Source organism: Salvelinus namaycush, chromosome 10, assembly GCF_016432855.1.
Source record: "Salvelinus namaycush isolate Seneca chromosome 10, SaNama_1.0, whole genome shotgun sequence".
Taxonomy (NCBI): domain Eukaryota; kingdom Metazoa; phylum Chordata; class Actinopteri; order Salmoniformes; family Salmonidae; genus Salvelinus; species Salvelinus namaycush.
Window position 1 is genome coordinate 44,331,560 of NC_052316.1, and position 19,283 is coordinate 44,350,842.

At 43.0% G+C, this 19,283-nt stretch overlaps 1 protein-coding gene across 1 annotated transcript in view; it reads right to left on the reverse strand.

Moving 5' to 3' along the window:
• Positions 1 to 11,321: 11,321 nt before the first annotated feature.
• LOC120054359 (anosmin-1-like) overlaps positions 11,322 to 19,283 on the reverse strand; it is a 26,578-nt gene continuing 18,616 nt past the window's right edge. The window contains exons 5-9 of the mRNA XM_039001769.1: positions 18,487 to 18,581; positions 14,562 to 14,733; positions 14,075 to 14,304; positions 13,844 to 13,985; positions 11,322 to 11,976 (exon numbers count right to left, since the gene is read on the reverse strand). Of these exons, the coding sequence (XP_038857697.1) occupies positions 13,845 to 13,985; positions 14,075 to 14,304; positions 14,562 to 14,733; positions 18,487 to 18,581 (638 nt within the window). The 3' untranslated portion in view covers positions 11,322 to 11,976; position 13,844. The remainder of the gene's footprint in view (positions 11,977 to 13,843; positions 13,986 to 14,074; positions 14,305 to 14,561; positions 14,734 to 18,486; positions 18,582 to 19,283) is intronic.

The window sequence follows — 19,283 nt, forward strand, 5'->3', positions numbered from 1 at the left end:
TATTGTGACGTTTTATTAGAGCTGGGGGTCTCCTCGACTCCAGCAGCCAAATCAAACGTTCTGCAACGTATTGTGACGTTTTATTAGAGCTGGGGGTCTCCTCGACTCCAGCAGCCAAATCAAACGTTCTGCAACGTATTGTGACGTTTTATTAGAGCTGGGGGTCTCCTCGACTCCAGCAGCCAAATCAAACGTTCTGCAACGTATTGTGACGTTTTATTAGAGCTGGGGGTCTCCTCGACTCCAGCAGCCAAATCAAACGTTCTGCAACGTATTGTGACGTTTTATTAGAGCTGGGGGTCTCCTCGACTCCAGCAGCCAAATCAAACGTTCTGCAACGTATTGTGACGTTTTATTAGAGCTGGGGGTCTCCTCGACTCCAGCAGCCAAATCAAACGTTCTGCAACGTATTGTGACGTTTTATTAGAGCTGGGGGTCTCCTCGACTCCAGCAGCCAAATCAAACGTTCTGCAACGTATTGTGACGTTTTATTAGAGCTGGGGGTCTCCTCGACTCCAGCAGCCAAATCAAACGTTCTGCAACGTATTGTGACGTTTTATTAGAGCTGGGGGTCTCCTCGACTCCAGCAGCCAAATCAAACGTTCTGCAACGTATTGTGACGTTTTATTAGAGCTGGGGGTCTCCTCGACTCCAGCAGCCAAATCAAACGTTCTGCAACGTATTGTGACGTTTTATTGATAACGACCTATATGATACAAATTCATGAAAACAAAAATGTGCGTTTTGGTCCTAATTTAAAGTTTGTAGCTTGGTTAAGGTTAGGTTTAAAATGGTGATTGAGGTAAATTACAATCTCTTGTGGATGAGCGGTGAACAGCCTCCTATATACACATGAAACAAAGATTCTCATGTTTATCGATTTGACGAAGAACAACCCAAGCGAGATCATTTGACTTTTAAATTTATTTTATGGCAATAACCACTAGTTTACATGACACCATATACAATATTTACAAAAATAATAATGCAAGTTAGGTAAAAGCCCTGCAACGCTGCTATGTCAATGTGGATGTTGGTATTTTGGCAGCTCAATGAATCGGCAATGTTTCCATCAATAACCTAAACTATCCTCTTGATGGTCAGTAAATTACAAGGCCTTGTAAAAAAACACTGAACACAATAATAACCGCTTCCACCTGGCCTCTGTCTACTAAAGCTTCAGTTTAATCGTCATTTTATCTTTGGCAAACCTTCCCCTTACACAAAGTCTAGCCTTTCATATGTGGATATATACATATTTGCCAGGGGTATGTTCAGAAGGAACAGTTTGGAATGTTTTATATAGAAATGCAATGAATAGAGCTGAAATTACTGCATATTCACCATGACCGAACAATGTCTGTTCTACACAATATACAGTGCCATCAGAAAGTATTTAGACCCCTTGACCTTCCCCCAAATTTTGTTACGTTACAGCCGTATTCTAAAATGTATTAAATCATTTTTTCCCCTCATCAATCTATACACAATACCCCATAATGGCAAAGCAAAAACAGGTTTAGAAATTTCTCCTAATTTATTAAACATAAAAAAAGGAAATATCACATTTTGCATAATTATTCAGACCCTTTCCTCAGTACTTTGTCGAAGCACCTTTGGCAGCGATTACAGCCTTGAGTCTTTTTGGTTATGACGTTACAAGCTTGGCACACATGTATTTGGGGAGTTTCTCCTGCGTAGTCTCGGCTGTGTGCTTAGGGTCGTTGTCCTGTTGGAAGGTGAACCTTCTCCCCAGTCTGAGGTCCTGAGCGCTCTGGAGCAGGTTTTCATCAAGGATCTCTCTGTACTTTGCTCTGTTCATCTTTGCCTTGATCCTGACTAGTCTCCCAGTCCCCACTGCTGAAAACATCCCCACAGCATGAGGCTGCCAGCACCATGCTTCACTGTAGGGATGGTGCCAGGTTTCCTCCAGGTGTGACGCTTTGCATTCAGGCCAAAGAGTTCAATCTTGGTTTCATCAGACTGGAGAATCTTGTTTCTCATGGTCTGAGAGTCTTTAGGTGCCTTTTGGCAAACTCCAAGCGGGCTGTCATGTGCTTTATACTGAGGAGTGTCTTCCGTCTGGCCACTCTACCATAAAGGCCTGATTGGTGGAGTGCTGCAGAGATGGCTATCCTGGAAGGTTCTCCCTTCTCCACAGAGGAACTCTGGAGCTCTGTCAGAGAGACCATCGGGTTCTTGGTCACCTCCAAGACCATTCTCCCCCGACTGCTCAGTTTGGCCGGGCAGGCAGCTCTAGGAAGAGTCTTGGTGTTTCCAAACTTCTTCCATTTAAGAATGATGGAGGCCACTGTGTTCTTGGGGACCTTCAATGCTGCAGACATTTTTTGCTACCCTTCCCCAGGTCTGTGCCTCAACACAATCCTGTCTCGGAGCTCTACGGACAATTCCTTCGACGTCATGGCTTGGTTTTTGACATGCACTGTCAACTGTGGGACCTTACATAGACAGGTGTGTGTGTCTTTCCAAATCATGTCCAATCAATTGAGTTTACCACAGGTGGACTCCAATGAAGTTGTAGAAACTTCTCAAGGATGATCAATGGAAACAGGATGCACCTGAGCTCAATTTCGAGTCTCATAGCAAAGGGTCTGAATACTTACGTAAATGTTTTTCTGTTTTTTATTTTTAATACATTTGCAAACATTTCTAAAAACCTGTTTTTGTCTTTATTTGAGGATAAAAAATAAAAAAATGTTTTAGAATAAGGCTGTAACGTAACAAAATGTGGGAAAAGATAAGGGGTCTGAATACTTTCCGAAGGCACTGTAATTATGTCTGAACATTCTGTAACAGTGTATGTACCCTGTTGAATACCACATTATACTCTTGAATAAGCCTCAGGTCATGAAAACACCACATCAAAATAACATTTTATTTGTCGTATTCTTGGTAAATAACAGGTGTAGACTAACAGGGCCTTTCCCAACATTACAGAGAGAGACAGAAGTTATAGAAAAGTACACAATGAGTAATCATAACTAGGCTACATACACAGGGTACCAGTACTGAGTTTATGATAACGTGGCTATATACACAGGGTACCATTACTGAGTCGATGTGCAAGGACAAGAGGTGTCGTGGCTGAATCAGATTTAGCTAGGTAACATAGATAGATAAGATGTTATTTTCATCATATGCTTGTGAGATACTGTGGGCAGTTGCATTTTCCCTTCTGAGATAGGGCTTAGTCACTTGGGGCCCAGAGAGGGGAGAGGTCAGGCTTGTCTTCATATGTCAATGTATCTGTTAAACCATGTGGTGCTATGTAGAATATCAGAAGGGGAGGAGGACAGAATGGAACATTGTTTTCTTATGGGAATGTGTATGTAACTATTCCTAAACCATGTGAAGGGATGGCGTTATTAATGGGGAACCAGTTAGTTATCTCATACAATGTCTGTACGCCAGTCACTCCCTACTTTTCTCATGGGAGGAAGGAGTAAGGCAGTGTTTGGAACCATTGTATGTCCCCTCTGAGGTTGCCCTTATCTTGATCTGGTATATGACCTAAGAGGCTCACTGTCTTTTCTGAGCTTATCCAGGAGGGGTTGTATGTTGATGGGAGTATCTAGACTTGACAATTGATGTATGTCATTGGATGAGGTGATGTTGTGGTACCAAGCATGGGATTGGGGCCTCGTCTTGGGAGACCAAACTGAACGATGATTTATAGCTGATGCTGTCTAGCTATGGGATACTCCTCTTTCGGGTAAAGGATTCTTTGTAAGTTGAGAGGGGTGTATCTTGGCTATAAATGTAACTAAGAATTGTTTTGTAAGGACTCTCAAGAGAATTCATTTATAGACACTGAATTGATCTGAGAGTCAAAAAGGGCTATGGTGAAGCTCATATATTATTAAAGATGGACTTTATAATATAACTCTGACTTGTGTGTGGTTGGCTCTCTTTATTGAGTAATACAGGAAATTACCACGACAGAGGTAAAATAAAAATAAAATAAGTAAAATAAAATGCAAATGAATTACTTAAAAATCATACAATGTGATTTTCTGGATTTTTGTTTTAGATTCCGTCTCTCACAGTTGAAGTGTACCTATGATAAAAATTACAGACCTCTACATGCTTTGTAAGTAGGAAAACCTGCAAAATCGGCAGTGTATCAAATACTTGTTCTCCCCACTGTACATATAATTTAGAATGAACCTAATTCGGGCGACGCTATGCAGGTACATCTAGCTTAAAGACTAGCGTCTAAGGATATATATATTTTTTTAACTCCCTCAGTTGGGGAGGGGGTTGGGTGGGTTTGTTAGTGTCAGGGTATTAGCTCATGAGATGTTTACTATTTTATACTTTTCATAATTTCATTTTGTACAAGTTGTATACACTCAACGCAATTTTGTTTCTATCTTTTTCCCTATTTCTTATTTTCTTTAAAGATGTCGGCACCTAATAACTATACATTTATGACACTTAACATTAGGGGCTACTAAATGCCCAGGCAAGCGCATTCTGAATTATCTAAAGCAGTTTAAGGTTGATATAGCTCTTCTTCAGGAGACACACCTGACTGACTCTGAGCATGATAAACTGAAGAGAGAGTGGGATGGTCACGTGTACTATTCATCTTTCACCTCTCGGGCAAGAGGGGTGGCCATACTCACTAATAAGCATTGCCCCTTTTCAGATACAATCTGAGATTAAAGACCAAGGAGGTAGGTTTGTGATCATTCAAGGTTTCATTAACACTGAGCCCATTACCATTGTGAATGTGTATGGGCCTAACTATGATGATCCTACATTTTTACCAAGACATCTTTTAGAATTATAACGTGCCCGTCATCAGATATAATAATGTCAGGGGATTTTAACTTGCTACTGGATCCTTCCAGTGATAGATCTTCCTCTAATAGTATCAACCTCACACAGGCAGCTAAAATGTTAAAAGCAGAAATGAAAGATTTTGGACTTGTAGACTTATGGCGATTTCACAACCATAAGTTTAAAGAATACTCCTTTGACTCCCCTGTCCATAACAGTTACTCTAGAATTGACTTATTTTTTTATTCCTGCAGCCAAGGGAAGTTTAACTACTTGGCGTAAGTATTTACCAAGATGTATATCAGATCATTCTGCCCTGCTGGCTTCAGTACCAGTCAGTAAATCCCTCAAGAAGATGGAGGTTTGGCACATACTTAATCCCACATTTGTAACATTTCTGAACACTCATATCGACATATTTTTTTAGCACCAATAACAACTCTGTCCACCTTAATTTTATTGGAAGCTTTCCTTGCATATCTGATGGGACAAATAATAATATCCTTTAGTTCAGGTGATGGTAAGATGTATAAGGTTCAAGTAGGTTTGTTGGAGGGAGAAAGACATTAGAGATCTGGAAAAATGAACACAGTGTAACATTTGACGACTCAACTCTACAAAAATGATACTCAAAGCGATTGGACTATAACACCCTGATGACCCACAAAGAGGAAAACGCTCTTAGGAGAACAAAACAAAACCACTACGAACATGGAGATAAAGCAGGAAAGTTGCTTGCTTGGCAGAGAAGGAGAGAGGAAGCTAGTAGAGTTATTAGCTTTATTAAGCTGCCCAATGACACAGTTGTTCACAGTCCTGAGGAAATTAATCTAGTCTTTAGGGAGTTTTATGAAACATTGTACAAGTCTGAAGGGGATTCCCCTGCCTTAATGCATGAGTTTTTGAAAAAAACTCAATTTACAAACTTTAACTGATGACGATAGAGAGCACTTGGTGAAAGAGATTACATCCGAGGAAATTAGGGAATCCATTTTCAACACAGCTGGGGGAAATTCACCAGGATTAGACGGATTCCCTATTGAATTCTATAAATCCTTTTTACCCAAACTAATTGAGCCTCTTTGCAATATGTTTAATTATGCCATAGAGACAGAAAAGCTCCCAGACGCACTTGAACAGGCACTGATCACAGTTTTGTTAAAACCTGGGAAATATCCTCTGCTTTGTGGGTCGTATAGACCCATATCTTTATTGAACACTTCATATAAGATTCTTGCAAAACTCCTAGCTCTTAGACTAGATAAGGTTCTTCCTGACTTTGGTTGATATTAACCAAACAGGCTTTGTAAGAAACCGCTCATCTCCTGATAATATCAGAAGATTATTTAATATTATGTAGAGAATGACCAATATCCTGTAGTGGAGGCTTCATTAGATGAGGAAAAAGATTTTTACCGCATAGAATGGAACTACTTGTTTTTAAGTTTTACAGAGGATGAATATTGGACCTCAGTATGTAGGTCTGATTAGATTACTGTCCAGTAGCTCAGATCCTGACTGATGGAAATGTTTCCTCACAGTTCTCCCGATCACGTGGCATAAGACAGGGTTGTCCCGCAAGTCCGCTCCTTTTTTCTTTGGCTATAGAGCCACTGGCAGAAGCTTTTAGATCTCATCCATCCATCCATGGTGTTCATATAGGTGGGCGTGAACATCTGGTCTCGCTATATGCCGATGACATTTTACTTTACCTCACTAAACCAGAAATGTCACTCCGAGCATTAGTTGACGTCCTGAAAGAATATGGGACATTTTCAAGATATAAAATAAACCAGTTGAAGAGTATAATTATGCCTTTTAACAAGGCAGCTATGCAGAACCCAATCTTAGACAAGCTGTTTTCTTGGAGACCTTAGAAAATGACATCTTGGACTGCATATTCCTTCTGAAATGATTAAGACATATCAACTGAACTATACTCCTCAAAAAGGTTGGGGAAGAATTGGATCGATGGCGGGATTTACCAATTTCTCTTTTTGGGCGGGTTAATTGTGTAAAGATTAATATATTACCAAATTCTTGTACCTTTTTCAAACCTTGCCCTTTCCTATTCCCAAAGGAAATTTGAAAATGTTTTTTTCAAACAACTTAATAGGTTAATAGGAAGGTATCTTCATTTCTGTGGAAAGGGAAACCCCCCAGAGTGAAACTCACAACTTTATGCAAACCATACTCAGAATGAAGACTTACTCTATCTGACTTCCAGTTGTACTACTGGGCATCTCAGTTAAAGGCTGTGTGGGTATGGCAAGATACAACAACAAGTTCACCCTCTTGGAGACAGATAGAGGAGTGTAGGACCCCTGCTTCATTGGCATCTATACCTTTTATATTAGCCCACCTAAAGCTTTGATAGGTCTCATAAACAACCCTTTCATTAAAAACACTTTAAATATATGGATTGAAGTCTGTAAACAAACAGAAGGGCATAGATCTATATATGAACAAACACCTTTCTATAATAACCCCATCTTACCCAAAGCCCTGAGAGATGGTGTTACATTTTCTTGGTTCAACAAAGGAATTAAAACATTTGGTCATCTCTATAGACAAGGTGAACTACTATCCTTTCAACAACTGGCATCTCATGTTCAGTTACCTCAAACTCATTTCTTCAAGTACCTACAGGTTAGGCATTATATTGCCACTCAGCAGGGAGGTAGGATTCAGCCCATGAGTAAACCTATAACTGATACACTGTGGCTGGAAAGGAAAGGGGTAAAAGGTTTCATTTCCTACATGTACTCTGGTCTTCAAGCTCTGTTGGGGAACGATGAACCTCTGAAGGCTTGCATGAAGTGGCATGATGACCGTGGTCTCATTGTTGAGGATGAGAAATGGGGAAAGCTCTTTTTAGATGCTCAGCGTCTTTCATTTGACACAAGGCACAAGTTGATGCAATTCAATATTTTACATAGAGTCTACTTTACACCAGATAGAGACTGTATAAGATCAATTCTAAATATTCAACATTTTGCCCAAGTTGTAAAACGGGGGTGGGCACACTTATGCATGTTTCTGTCCTGCCCTGAACTAAGAAATTACTGGAAAGTCATTATTCAGATCTTATCACAGGTCACTAATATGACGGTACCACTAGATCCTTCCCTTATTCTTCTTGGAGATGATTCTGTTCTACCAGTTCATATTTGTAGCAAAACCAGATTCATTAAATTGTCAGTCATTGCAGCCAATAAATGAACAGCTATTATACGGAAGACTGACACTCCGTCAAGCAAGCAGATGTGGATAAAATAAAATAACTATTCTATCTGAAAAAAATAACGTACAATTGACGTAATAAACCCTTTGAATTTACTGATGTCTGTAGTGACTTTCAGCAGTTTCTAGAGTCGTCACCTTAGCTGCCTCATTATTACTTTCTTCATGAATCTATTATTTGTTTTTGCGTTGAATGATTTATTTTCTAGCATTGAATGTGAAGGTCATTCTGTTGTTGTTAATCATTGAAGCTAATGCCAGTGGAGGGGGGTGTTCATGTGTTGGGGAGGGAAGCGTTTTGCATGATGTGTTCCCATGAAGCATAGTGTTTTGTGGAGATTGAAGGAATTAACTGTTTCATATTTTGCTGATTTGTTAAATTGTAAAAAAAAAAATGCTAATAAATATATTGTTAAATATGTTGTGAATGTAATGTTTTTAAAATGTATAACTGCCTTCATTTTGCTGGACCCCAGGAAGAGTAGCTGCTGCCTTGGCTGGAAGCAATGGGGAGCCATAATAAATACAAATGTACTGGCCCGTACGCACTACTCTCTGTAGCGCCTTGCGGTCGAATGCCAAGCAGTTGCCATACCAGGCGGTGAAGCAACCAGTCAAGATGCTCTCAATGGTGCAGCTGTATAACTTTGGCCCATGCCAAAACCTTTCAGCCTCCTGAGGGGGAACAGGCGTTGTCGTACCCTCTTCACCACTGTGTTGGTGTGTGTGGACCATGATAGATCCTTAGTGATGTGGACACCGAGGAACTTGCAGCTCTTAACTCGCTCCACTACAGCTCCGTCGTTGTGGATAGGGGCGTGCCCGGCCCTCCGTTTCCTGTTGTCCACGATCAGCTCCTTTGTCCTGCTGATGTTGAGGGAGAGGTTGTTGTCCTGGCACCACACTGCCAGGTCTCTGAACTCCCTATACAGTTGAAGTTTACATACACCATAGCCAAATACATTTAAACTCAGTTTTTCACAATTCCTGATATTTAATCCAAATAAAAATTCCCTGTCTTAGGTCAGTTAGGATCACCACTTTATTTTAAGAATGTGAAATGTCAGAATAATAGTAGAGAGAATGATTTATTTCAGCTTTTATTTCTTTCATCACATTCCCAGTGGGTCAGAAGTTTACATACACTCAATTAGTATTTGGTAGCATTGCCTTTAAATTGTTTAACTTGGGTCAAACATTTTGGGTAGCCTTCCACAAGCTTCCCACAATGAGTTGAGGGAATTTTGGCCCATTTTTCCTGACAGAGCTGGTGTAATTGAGTCAGGTTTGTAGGCCTCCTTGCTCGCACACGCTTTTTCAGTTCTGCCCACATATTTTCTATAGGACTGAGGTCGGGGCTTTGTGATGACCACTCCAATACCTTGACTTTGTTGTCCTTAAGCCATTTTGCCACAACTTTGGAAGTATGCTTGGGGTCATTGTCCATTTGGAAGACCTATTTGCGACCAAGCTTTAACTTTCTGACTGATGTCTTGAGATGTTGCTTCAATATATCCACATAATTTTCCTCCCTCATAATGCCATCTATTTTGTGAAGTGCAACAGTGCCTCCTGCAGCAAAGCACCCCACAACATGATGCTGCCACCCTTGTTCTTCACGGTTGGGAAGGTGTTCCAAGGCTTGCAAGCCTCCCCCTTTTTCCTCCAAACATAACGATGGTCATTATGGCCAAACAGTTCTATTTTTGTTTCATCAGACCAGAGGACATTTCTCCAAAAAGTACGATCTTTGTCCCCATGTGCAGTTGCAAACCGTAGTCTGTTTTTTTTTATGGCGGTTTTGGAGCTGTGTCTTCTTCCTTGCTGAGCGGCCTTCAGGTTATGTCGATATAGGACTTGTTTTACTGTAGATATAGATACTTTTGTACCTGTTTCTTCCAGCATCTTCACAAGGTCCTTTGCTGTTGTTCTTGGATTGATTTGCACTTTTCGCAACAAAGTACGTTCATCTCTAGGAGACAGAACGCGTCTCCTTCCTGAGTGGTATGATGGCTGCGTGGTCCCATGGTGTTTATACTTGCTTACTATTGTTTGTACAGATGAACGTGGTACCTTCAGGCCTTTGCTCCAAAGGATGAACCAGACTTGTGGAGGTCTACAATTTCCTTTCTGAGGTCTTGGCTGATTTCTTTTGATTTTCCCATGATGTCAAGCAAAGAGGCACTGAGTTTGAAGGTAGGCCTTGAAATACATCCACAGGTACACCTCCAATTGACTCAAATTATGTCAATTAGCCTATCAGAAGCTTCTAAAGCCACGACATAATTTTCTGGAATTTTCCAAGCTGTTTAAAGGCAGTCAACTTAGTGTATGTAAACTTCTGACCCACTTCAATTTTGATACAGTGAATTGTAAGTGAAATAATCTGTCTGTAAACAATTGTTGGAAAAATTACTTGTGTCATGCACAAAGTAGATGTCCTAACCGACTTGACAAAACTAAAGTTTGTTAACAAGAAATTTGTGGAGTGGTTGAAAAACAAGTTTTAATGACTCCAACCTAAGTGTATGTAAACGTCCGACTTCAACTGTGTATAGGCTGTCTCATCGTCGTTGGTGATCAGGCCTACCCTGAAAACTACCCTTTCCTGCAGTCAAATGACCAAATCGCCCTCTAGTGGCCTCATGGGTGGAATGTTATTAATATCTTTCATAATTTTAATAATATACATTTTTTAAAACCTGCCGAAAGTCATGTGTTTCTATGTCAAACGGCTTTGTCATATTTCAGTCTGTATAGTGTGTGTGTGTGTGTGTGTGTGTGTGTGTGTGTGTGTGTGTGTGTGTGTGTGTGTGTGTGTGTGTGTGTGTGTGTGTGTGTGTGTGTGTGTGTGTGTGTGTGTGTGTGTGTGTGTGTGTGTGTGTGTGTGTGTGTGTGTGTGTGTGTGTGTGTGTATATTGGGATGCAAACTAAAAATGGAATACATTTCAACTCTATATCTGACATGGTACAGGTGTCTTCTTTTCTTAAGTCCATAACCATGTGTTTGAGGTGTATACTTTTGTTTCAAAGTAGATTTGTTTAAGACTACCAAGAAACACCAACCTTGTAACCTTGATTTAGCCCACTGCAGCAAAAAATGAATGAAGGTGTTGGAGTCGTGCACGGTCACCCAGTCGTGGGTGAACAGGGAGTACAGGAGGGGACTAAGCATGCACCCCTGAGGGGCCCCTGTGTTGAGGGTCAGCCCGAGGTCATTAAAACACCATATTATAATACTCTTGAATAAGCTCCAGGTCATTAAAACATCACATATTACAATACTCTTTAATTACAACACAATAAATAAAACTGGAACAACGATATATAAGAGGGTTACATACATCAAAGTCACTGCTGGGGTTATCATATGCTTGAAATAATAACTTATAGCGCAATATTACAAAAATACTAAACTACAACAGGTTACAAACTGCTTTACGCCATTTTACTTTCAGGAACATACTGTGTAGAGATCAATGAAAAAGACAGTTTGGTATCACTACATACATCAGTGCTATATATTTTTTCTTTACATGTGTAAATTAGGATTACATTATACACGACTGAAAAGTATCATCTCTAAACATTAAACGTGTATTGTACGTGTAACGGCCATGGTATAGATTCACCTGATCTTTCAGGTAAAGGTGATTCGTTCATCATGCAATATATATCTCAATATATATCTCTATCATGCAATATATATCTCAATATATATCTCTGTGTGATAAAGACAACAGAGAGCAGTGCAGCACTGGCACGGCATTGGTGTGTGTGTGTGTGTGTGTGTAGCAGGGTCTGTGTGTGTGTGTGTGTGTGTGTGTTTTAGTGGACACATATACAGGCTGTAGAGGTGGTGTTCTCAACACACACTACGGCGCTAGTGATGACGAGCAGCAGAGGATGAAGCACGTTGGGGGGAGCCTGGAAAACAGAGAGAGGATGATGATGATTGGTGGGATCAGACAGGGGTTATATATGATTGAAGTAATCAGTGTCATTTAATGCAAAATCAAACCAAACACTGGAACAGAAGTCAGATCCATTTCTACAATGACTCCCTGTTCTGTATGTAAAGTACTATGCTTGGCTGCAACACCTACGGCCCTGGCTGAAAGGAGTGTACTGTGTGCTACAGGTCGAACAGAGTCGTATTCCTTATATATGCAGACAGCTGATAACAACAAAATGCCTGTAGATTCCCTTTGACATTTTGTGATTAGTTGCACAGATTTGGGAGACCTCCATCTTCTATCAAAGTTGGACAAAAGCAGGCTCTTTGTGTTGAGGTACCAAAGCTTTGATTCTCCCTCTCCGCCTCCCTCCCTCCCTCTCTCTCCCAGTGCTCCCACAGTGCTCCTGACGGTGTCCATCCTAACTGGGAGGTCTGGAACACTACAACACCACACCAGGAGTGTCTCCTCTCTCTCTCTCTCTGAGGAACTAACTCTGTGTTCCAGAACCGTCTAGCAAAGTCCAGGAACTCTAGAACTAGAATATTTATTATAATTCTGACCTGCCAAGAACACTCAGACGGAGGGAGGGAGTGGAATCTAAATATCCTGCTGACGCAGAGCCAAATGTTCTCCAAAGCCATAGAACCAAGACAAAGTCCATTAGTTGTGAGAGAGAAGAGAGTGAGGTCCTGCTCACACTGCTGTGGTACTATTCATCACCATCACAGTACTCAAACTCACATGGAGAGAATTCTGCTGTCGCCAGGTTTCCAATACAGAATACATTACTGAATCAATGACTCCAACTAGAAGATCTGCTCTCTCACACACACTAACACCACACACACACACAACACTCTCTCTCTCTCTCTCTCTCTCTCTCTCTCTCTCTCTCTCTCTCTGTCTCTCTCTCTCTCTCTCTCTCTGGCTCTCTCTCTGGCTCTCTCTCTCTGGCTCTCTCTCTCTCTCTCTCTGGCTCTGGCTCTGGCTCTGGCTCTGGCTCTGGCTCTGGCTCTCTCTCTCTCTCTCTGGCTCTCTCTCTCTCTCTCTCTCTCTCTCTGGCTCTCTCTCTCTCTCTCTCTCTCTCTCTCTGGCTCTCTCTCTCTCTCTGGCTCTCTCTCTCTCTCTGGCTCTCTCTCGCCAACATGGTCCTGAGAGGTCAAACACCCTCTGAAAGGAAGTACAAAAGTACAGTGAGATCATGTGGGGATCTCAGAACGGTGTTATGTTTTGAGCAGTGCCAGTCAAATATATCACATTTTATAAATGTTATTTTTACCCACGTAGACATTGGCTGTTTAGGAAACAGTGCTGTAGTGTGTCAGTGAGTGATTTGTCTTGTGTATGTGATGTTAGGCCCTGCAGCAGTACCTCAAAGCAGAGTGGTGTTGAGGGGAGGTGTATGTGATGTTAGGCCCTGCAGCAGTACCTCATAGCAGAGTGGTGTTGAGGGGAGGTGTATGTGATGTTAGGCCCTGCAGCAGTACCTCATAGCAGAGTGGTGTTGAGGGGAGGTGTATGTGATGTTAGGCCCTGCAGCAGTACCTCATAGCAGAGTGGTGTTGAGGGGAGGTGTATGTGATGTTAGGCCCTGCAGCAGTACCTCATAGCAGAGTGGTGTTGAGGGGAGGTGTATGTGATGTTAGGCCCTGCAGCAGTACCTCATAGCAGAGTGGTGTTGAGGGGAGGTGTATGTGATGTTAGGCCCTGCAGCAGTACCTCATAGCAGAGTGGTGTTGAGGGGAGGTGTATGTGATGTTAGGCCCTGCAGCAGTACCTCATAGCAGAGTGGTGTTGAGGGGAGGTGTGTGTGATGTTAGGCCCTGCAGCAGTACCTCATAGCAGAGTGGTGTTGAGGGGAGGTGTATGGAGTGTCCTGGCCACTGAGAGGCCACTGCCACCTGCTGACAGCACCTGGACCTGTAGCTTATACACACTGTCTGGCTGCAGCCACTCCACTGTCAGAGAGCGCTGGTCCTGGTGGAGAACAGTAAAACATGAGTACACAGGGAGGGAAATATAGGGATGGCTTACAGTCAGAGATGATCACACACACTGGTTCTCACCGGGGCCACTATCTGTGTCTGAGAGATAAGGGTGTCCTGTCCTTCTGTTGCCATGGCGCTAGAGGACACCTGCACCCAGGAGAACTGGAACCCTGAGATGGGCGTCTGCCCCGGTGCAGTCTGGGAGAGCTGCCAGCGGAACAGGCCCTGCAGGGAACCGTTGACCGTGTGGAACTCTGCAGTCAGCTTCTCAGGACGCAGTACCACCTTCTTGGACACCAGGGGGCGCTCTGACACAGGAAAACCAACATTTACACATGTTACTAAATAATAATTTTGACCCATAATATATCTACAGTTAGTACATAACAAAGGACCTAAATATTTCAAAGGTCATAGAATCATAGATACAACGTATATAATTCTCATTGAGAGTAAGAAGCTGTGCTAAAACAGTGCATTCACACTCCTCCTGATACTCAATCAGTCTGTCAGATATTCACTTTCTCCATGCTGTGTGTTCGGGCATGTGTGGAGCTTGGGATACCTTCTCTGGCACAGGGCAAGGCCTTGCCCCCTCTCGCCATGACCGCAGAACAAGGTGGGGTCGTTACCGCAGTAACACCTTCTGACCTCTGATCCCCCTCTGGTGCTACGAGCGCCACAGCGATCCGGTACTTACAGGCGAACAGCAGCCCCGTGATAACATAATGTGTTCCCTGAGAGGAGAAACGAGAGTGAGGTGAAGAAAAGAGATGACAGGAGCAATGAACATGGAGACATTATCAATCAGCACAGCGGTGAGAAGTGAAAGACATGTCTTTTTTATTTAACTAGGCAAATGAGTTAAAAACAAATTCTTATTTACAATGACGGCCTACCGGGGAACAGTGGGTTAACTGCCTTGTTCAGGGGAACAGTGGGTTAACTGCCTTGTTCAGGGGAACAGTGGGTTAACTGCCTCGTTCAGGGGCAGAACGACAGATTTATACCTTGTCAGCTCGGGGATTCAATCCAGCAACCTTTCGGTTACTGGCCCAACCCTCTAACCACTAGGCTACCTGCCACCCTTGAGAGATAGGCTGGAGAGAGGTAGGAGAGAGCGAGAGATAAAGAGATAGGGGAGAGATAGCTAGGAGAGAGACAGCGAGAGAGAGAGAGAGATAGGAGGGAGGGAGAGAGAGAGAGAGAGAGAGAGAGAGAGGAGGGAGACAGAGAGAGAGAGAGAGAGGAGGGAACACTCAGACGGAGGGAGGGAGTGGAATCTAAATATCCTACTGACGCAGAGCCAAATGTTCTCCAAGGCCATAGAACCAAGACAAAGTCCATTAGTTGTGAGAGAGAAGAGAGTGAGGTCCTGCTCACACTGCTGTGGTACTATTCATCACCATCACAGTACTCAAACTCACATGGAGAGAATTCTGCTGGGGGGAGAGACAGAGAGAGAGATCGGGGGAGAGAGAGAGAGATAGGAGGGAGAGAGAGAGAGAGACAGAGAGAGAGATAGATAGGAGGGAGAGAGAGAGATAGGAGGGAGAGAGAGAGAGAGAGAGAGGAGGGAGAGAGAGACAGAGAGAGATAGGAGGGAGAGAGAGAGACAGAGAGCAATAGGAGGGAGAGAGAGATCGGGGGGAGAGAGAGAGAGATGATGATCTGGTTCTTCTGTCACCAACCAAGGAGTGCCTACAGCAGCACCTAGATCTTCCGCACAGATTCTGTCAGACCTGGGCCCTGACAGTACATCTCAGTAAGACAAAAAATAATGGTCCAGTTGCCAGGACAACAAATACAAATTCCATCTAGACACCGTTGTCCTACAGCACACAAAAAACGATATATACCTCAGTCTAAACATCAGCGTCACAGGTAACTTCCGCAAAGCTGTGAACGAGCTGAGACATACCAATTAGGATCTGGCTAAAGATACTTGAATCAGTTATAGAATCCATTGCCCTTTATGATTGTGAGGTCCGCTCACCAACCAAGAATTCATCAAATGGAACAAACACCAAATTGAGACTCTGCATACAGAATTCTGGCAGAATACCTGACCACTGTGACTGACCCAAACTTAAGGAAAGCTTTGACTATGTACAGACTCAGTGAGCATAGCCTTGCTATTGAGAAAGGCCGCCGTAGGCCGACCTGGCTCTCAACAGAAGAAGGCTATGTGCACACTGCCCACAAAATGAAGTGGAAACTGAACTCCACTCCCTAACCTCCTGCCAAATATATGACCATATTAGAGACACATATTTCCCTCAGATTACACAGATCCAAAAAGAATTAGAAAACAAATCCAATTTTGATAAACTCCCATATCTACTGGGTGAAACACCACAGTGTGCCATCACAGCAGCAATATTTTGACCTGTTGCCACAAGAAAAAGGCAACCAGTGAAGAACAAACACCATTGTAAATACAACCCATATTTATGTTTATTTATTTTCCCTTTTTGTACTATTTGCACATTGTTACAACAGTGTATATAGACATAATATGACATTTGAAATATCTTTATTCTTTTGGAACTTCTGTGAGTGTAATGTTTACTGTTCATTTTTGTTGTTTATTTCACTTTGTTTATTATCTATTTCACTTGCTTTGGCAATGTTAACATACGTTTCCCATGCCAATAAAGCCCTTAGAGAGATAGAGGAAAGAAAGGGAGAGGGAGATAGAGGGGGAGAGATAGAGATAGGGGACAGAGAGAGAGCAGAACAGTTGAACAACTGAACAACTCTACATCAGCCAGCCAGCCAGCCAGCCAACTCTGGTCTCAAGTGAGGGAAGAATGTGAAAGGCAAACAGACAGGAACAAAAAGATGATAAAAGAAGAGAGAAATGATGAAAGCCGAGCTGTGCGCCAGGCTGTGATATGCGATCTCCGTAGCCCCTCTCGTAAAGCGATGGTTCATAGCTCTCACACAGTTCTAGTACACATACACAGCGCCCACCTCAGCCAGGCCCCAGCCAGAACTCAGCCAGGCCCCAGCCAGAACTCAGCCAGGCCCCAGCCAGGCCCCATACAGGACTCAGCCAGAACTCAGCCAGGCCCCAGTCAGAACTCAGCCAGGCCCCATACAGGACTCAGCCAGACCCCAGCCAGGCCCCAGCCAGGCCCCAGCCAGAACTCAGCCAGGCCCCAGCCAGGACCCATACAGGACTCAGCCAGACCCCAGCCAGACCCCAGCCAGGCCCCAGCCAGGGTAGCTGATGACAGATGCAGTGGGAGAGATAGCTAGCTACAGCTCTCTGGTCTTGGCTGCCGCTCCGCTTTCTGACACAGATCTGCTTTGGCTCATTTTTATGATGAAGAAGTTAGTGTGCACTCCAGCTGAGGGACTGTTTATTAATATGACTAATCCAATAGTCCCACACTGTGGAGAAGCTGAGGGACTGTTTATTAATATGACTCATCCAATAGTCCCAGACTGTGGAGAAGCTGAGGGACTGTTTATTAATATGACTCATCCAATAGTCCCACACTGTGGAGAAGCTGAGGGACTGTTTATTAATATGACTCATCCAATAGTCCCAGACTGTGGAGAAGCTGAGGGACTGTTTATTAATATGACTCATCCAATAGTCCCAGACTGTGGAGAAGCTGAGGGACTGTTTATTAATATGACTCATCCAATAGTCCCACACTGTGGAGAAGCTGAGGGACTGTTTATTAATATGACTCATCCAATAGTCCCAGACTGTGGAGAAGCTGAGGGACTGTTTATTAATATGACTCATCCAATAGTCCCAGACTGTGGAGAAGCTGAGGGACTGTTTATTAATATGACTCATCCAATAGTCCCACACTGTGGAGAAGCTGAGGGACTGTTTATTAATATGACTCATCCAATAGTCCCACACTGTGGAGAAGCTGAGGGACTGTTTATTAATATGACTCATCCAATAGTCCCAGACTGTGGAGAAGCTGAGGGACTGTTTATTAATATGACTCATCCAATAGTCCCAGACTGTGGAGAAGCTGAGGGACTGTTTATTAATATGACTCATCCAATAGTCCCAGACTGTGGAGAAGCTGAGGGACTGTTTATTAATATGACTCATCCAATAGTCCCAGACTGTGGAGAAGCTGAGGGACTGTTTATTAATATGACTCATCCAATAGTCCCACACTGTGGAGAAGCTGAGGGACTGTTTATTAATATGACTCATCCAATAGTCCCAGACTGTGGAGAAGCTGAGGGACTGTTTATTAATATGACTCATCCAATAGTCCCAGACTGTAGAGAAGCTGAGGGACTGTTTATTAATATGACTCATCCAATAGTCCCACACTGTGGAGAAGCTGAGGGACTGTTTATTAATGACTCATCCAATAGTCCCAGACTGTGGAGAAGCTGAGGGATATAACGCAGCAGTTTTAGTTGGCAAACCCAAATGGACTCTTTCAGATCTGGCCTAACGAAGTTGTGGAACTGCTGTTCTATTCTACAGCTCTGAAACTCACCTGCACAGTGGCTTTGTTCTCTGTCTGGCTGACGTTGCTGGCACATACATGAGGATACCACCTCAGGACGTATGTAGTGGAGTCCTTATAGGTTTCTGGAACACAGAAGGTGGTTATGATGCTATAGAACAAGGTCAGATGGGGCTGAAGGTGGATACAGTGTTATGATGCTATAGAACAAGGTCAGATAGGGCTGAAGGTGGATACAGTGTTATGATGCTATAGAACACGGCCAGATAGGGCTGAAGGTGGATACAGTGTTATGATGCTATAGAACAAGGTCAGATAGGGCTGAAGGTGGATACAGTGTTATGATGCTATAGAACACGGCCAGATAGGGCTGAAGGTGGATACAGTGTTATGATGCTATAGAACACGGCCAGATAGGGCTGAAGGTGGATACAGTGTTATGATGCTATAGAACACGGCCAGATAGGGCTGAAGGTGGATACAGTGTTATGATGCTATAGAACACGGCCAGATAGGGCTGAAGGTGGATACAGTGTTATGATGCTATAGAACAAGGCCAGATAGGGCTGAAGGTGGATACAGTGTTATGATGCTATAGAACAAGGTCAGATAGGGCTGAAAAGAAACATATTGACAGTTGTATTGCTAACACTATTAGCACGTCACCAGAGCGCTTTGGCCTTCAACCACACACTCTTCTCCTGTATCCAGGCAACAGCACATATTTCACCAGATGCATCTCTACATCATCTCCAGGTTGACTACAGTGAACCCCAGATGAGCCTCCCTCTCCCTCTTCTTTCTCTTTCTACCCCCCCTTCTTCTTT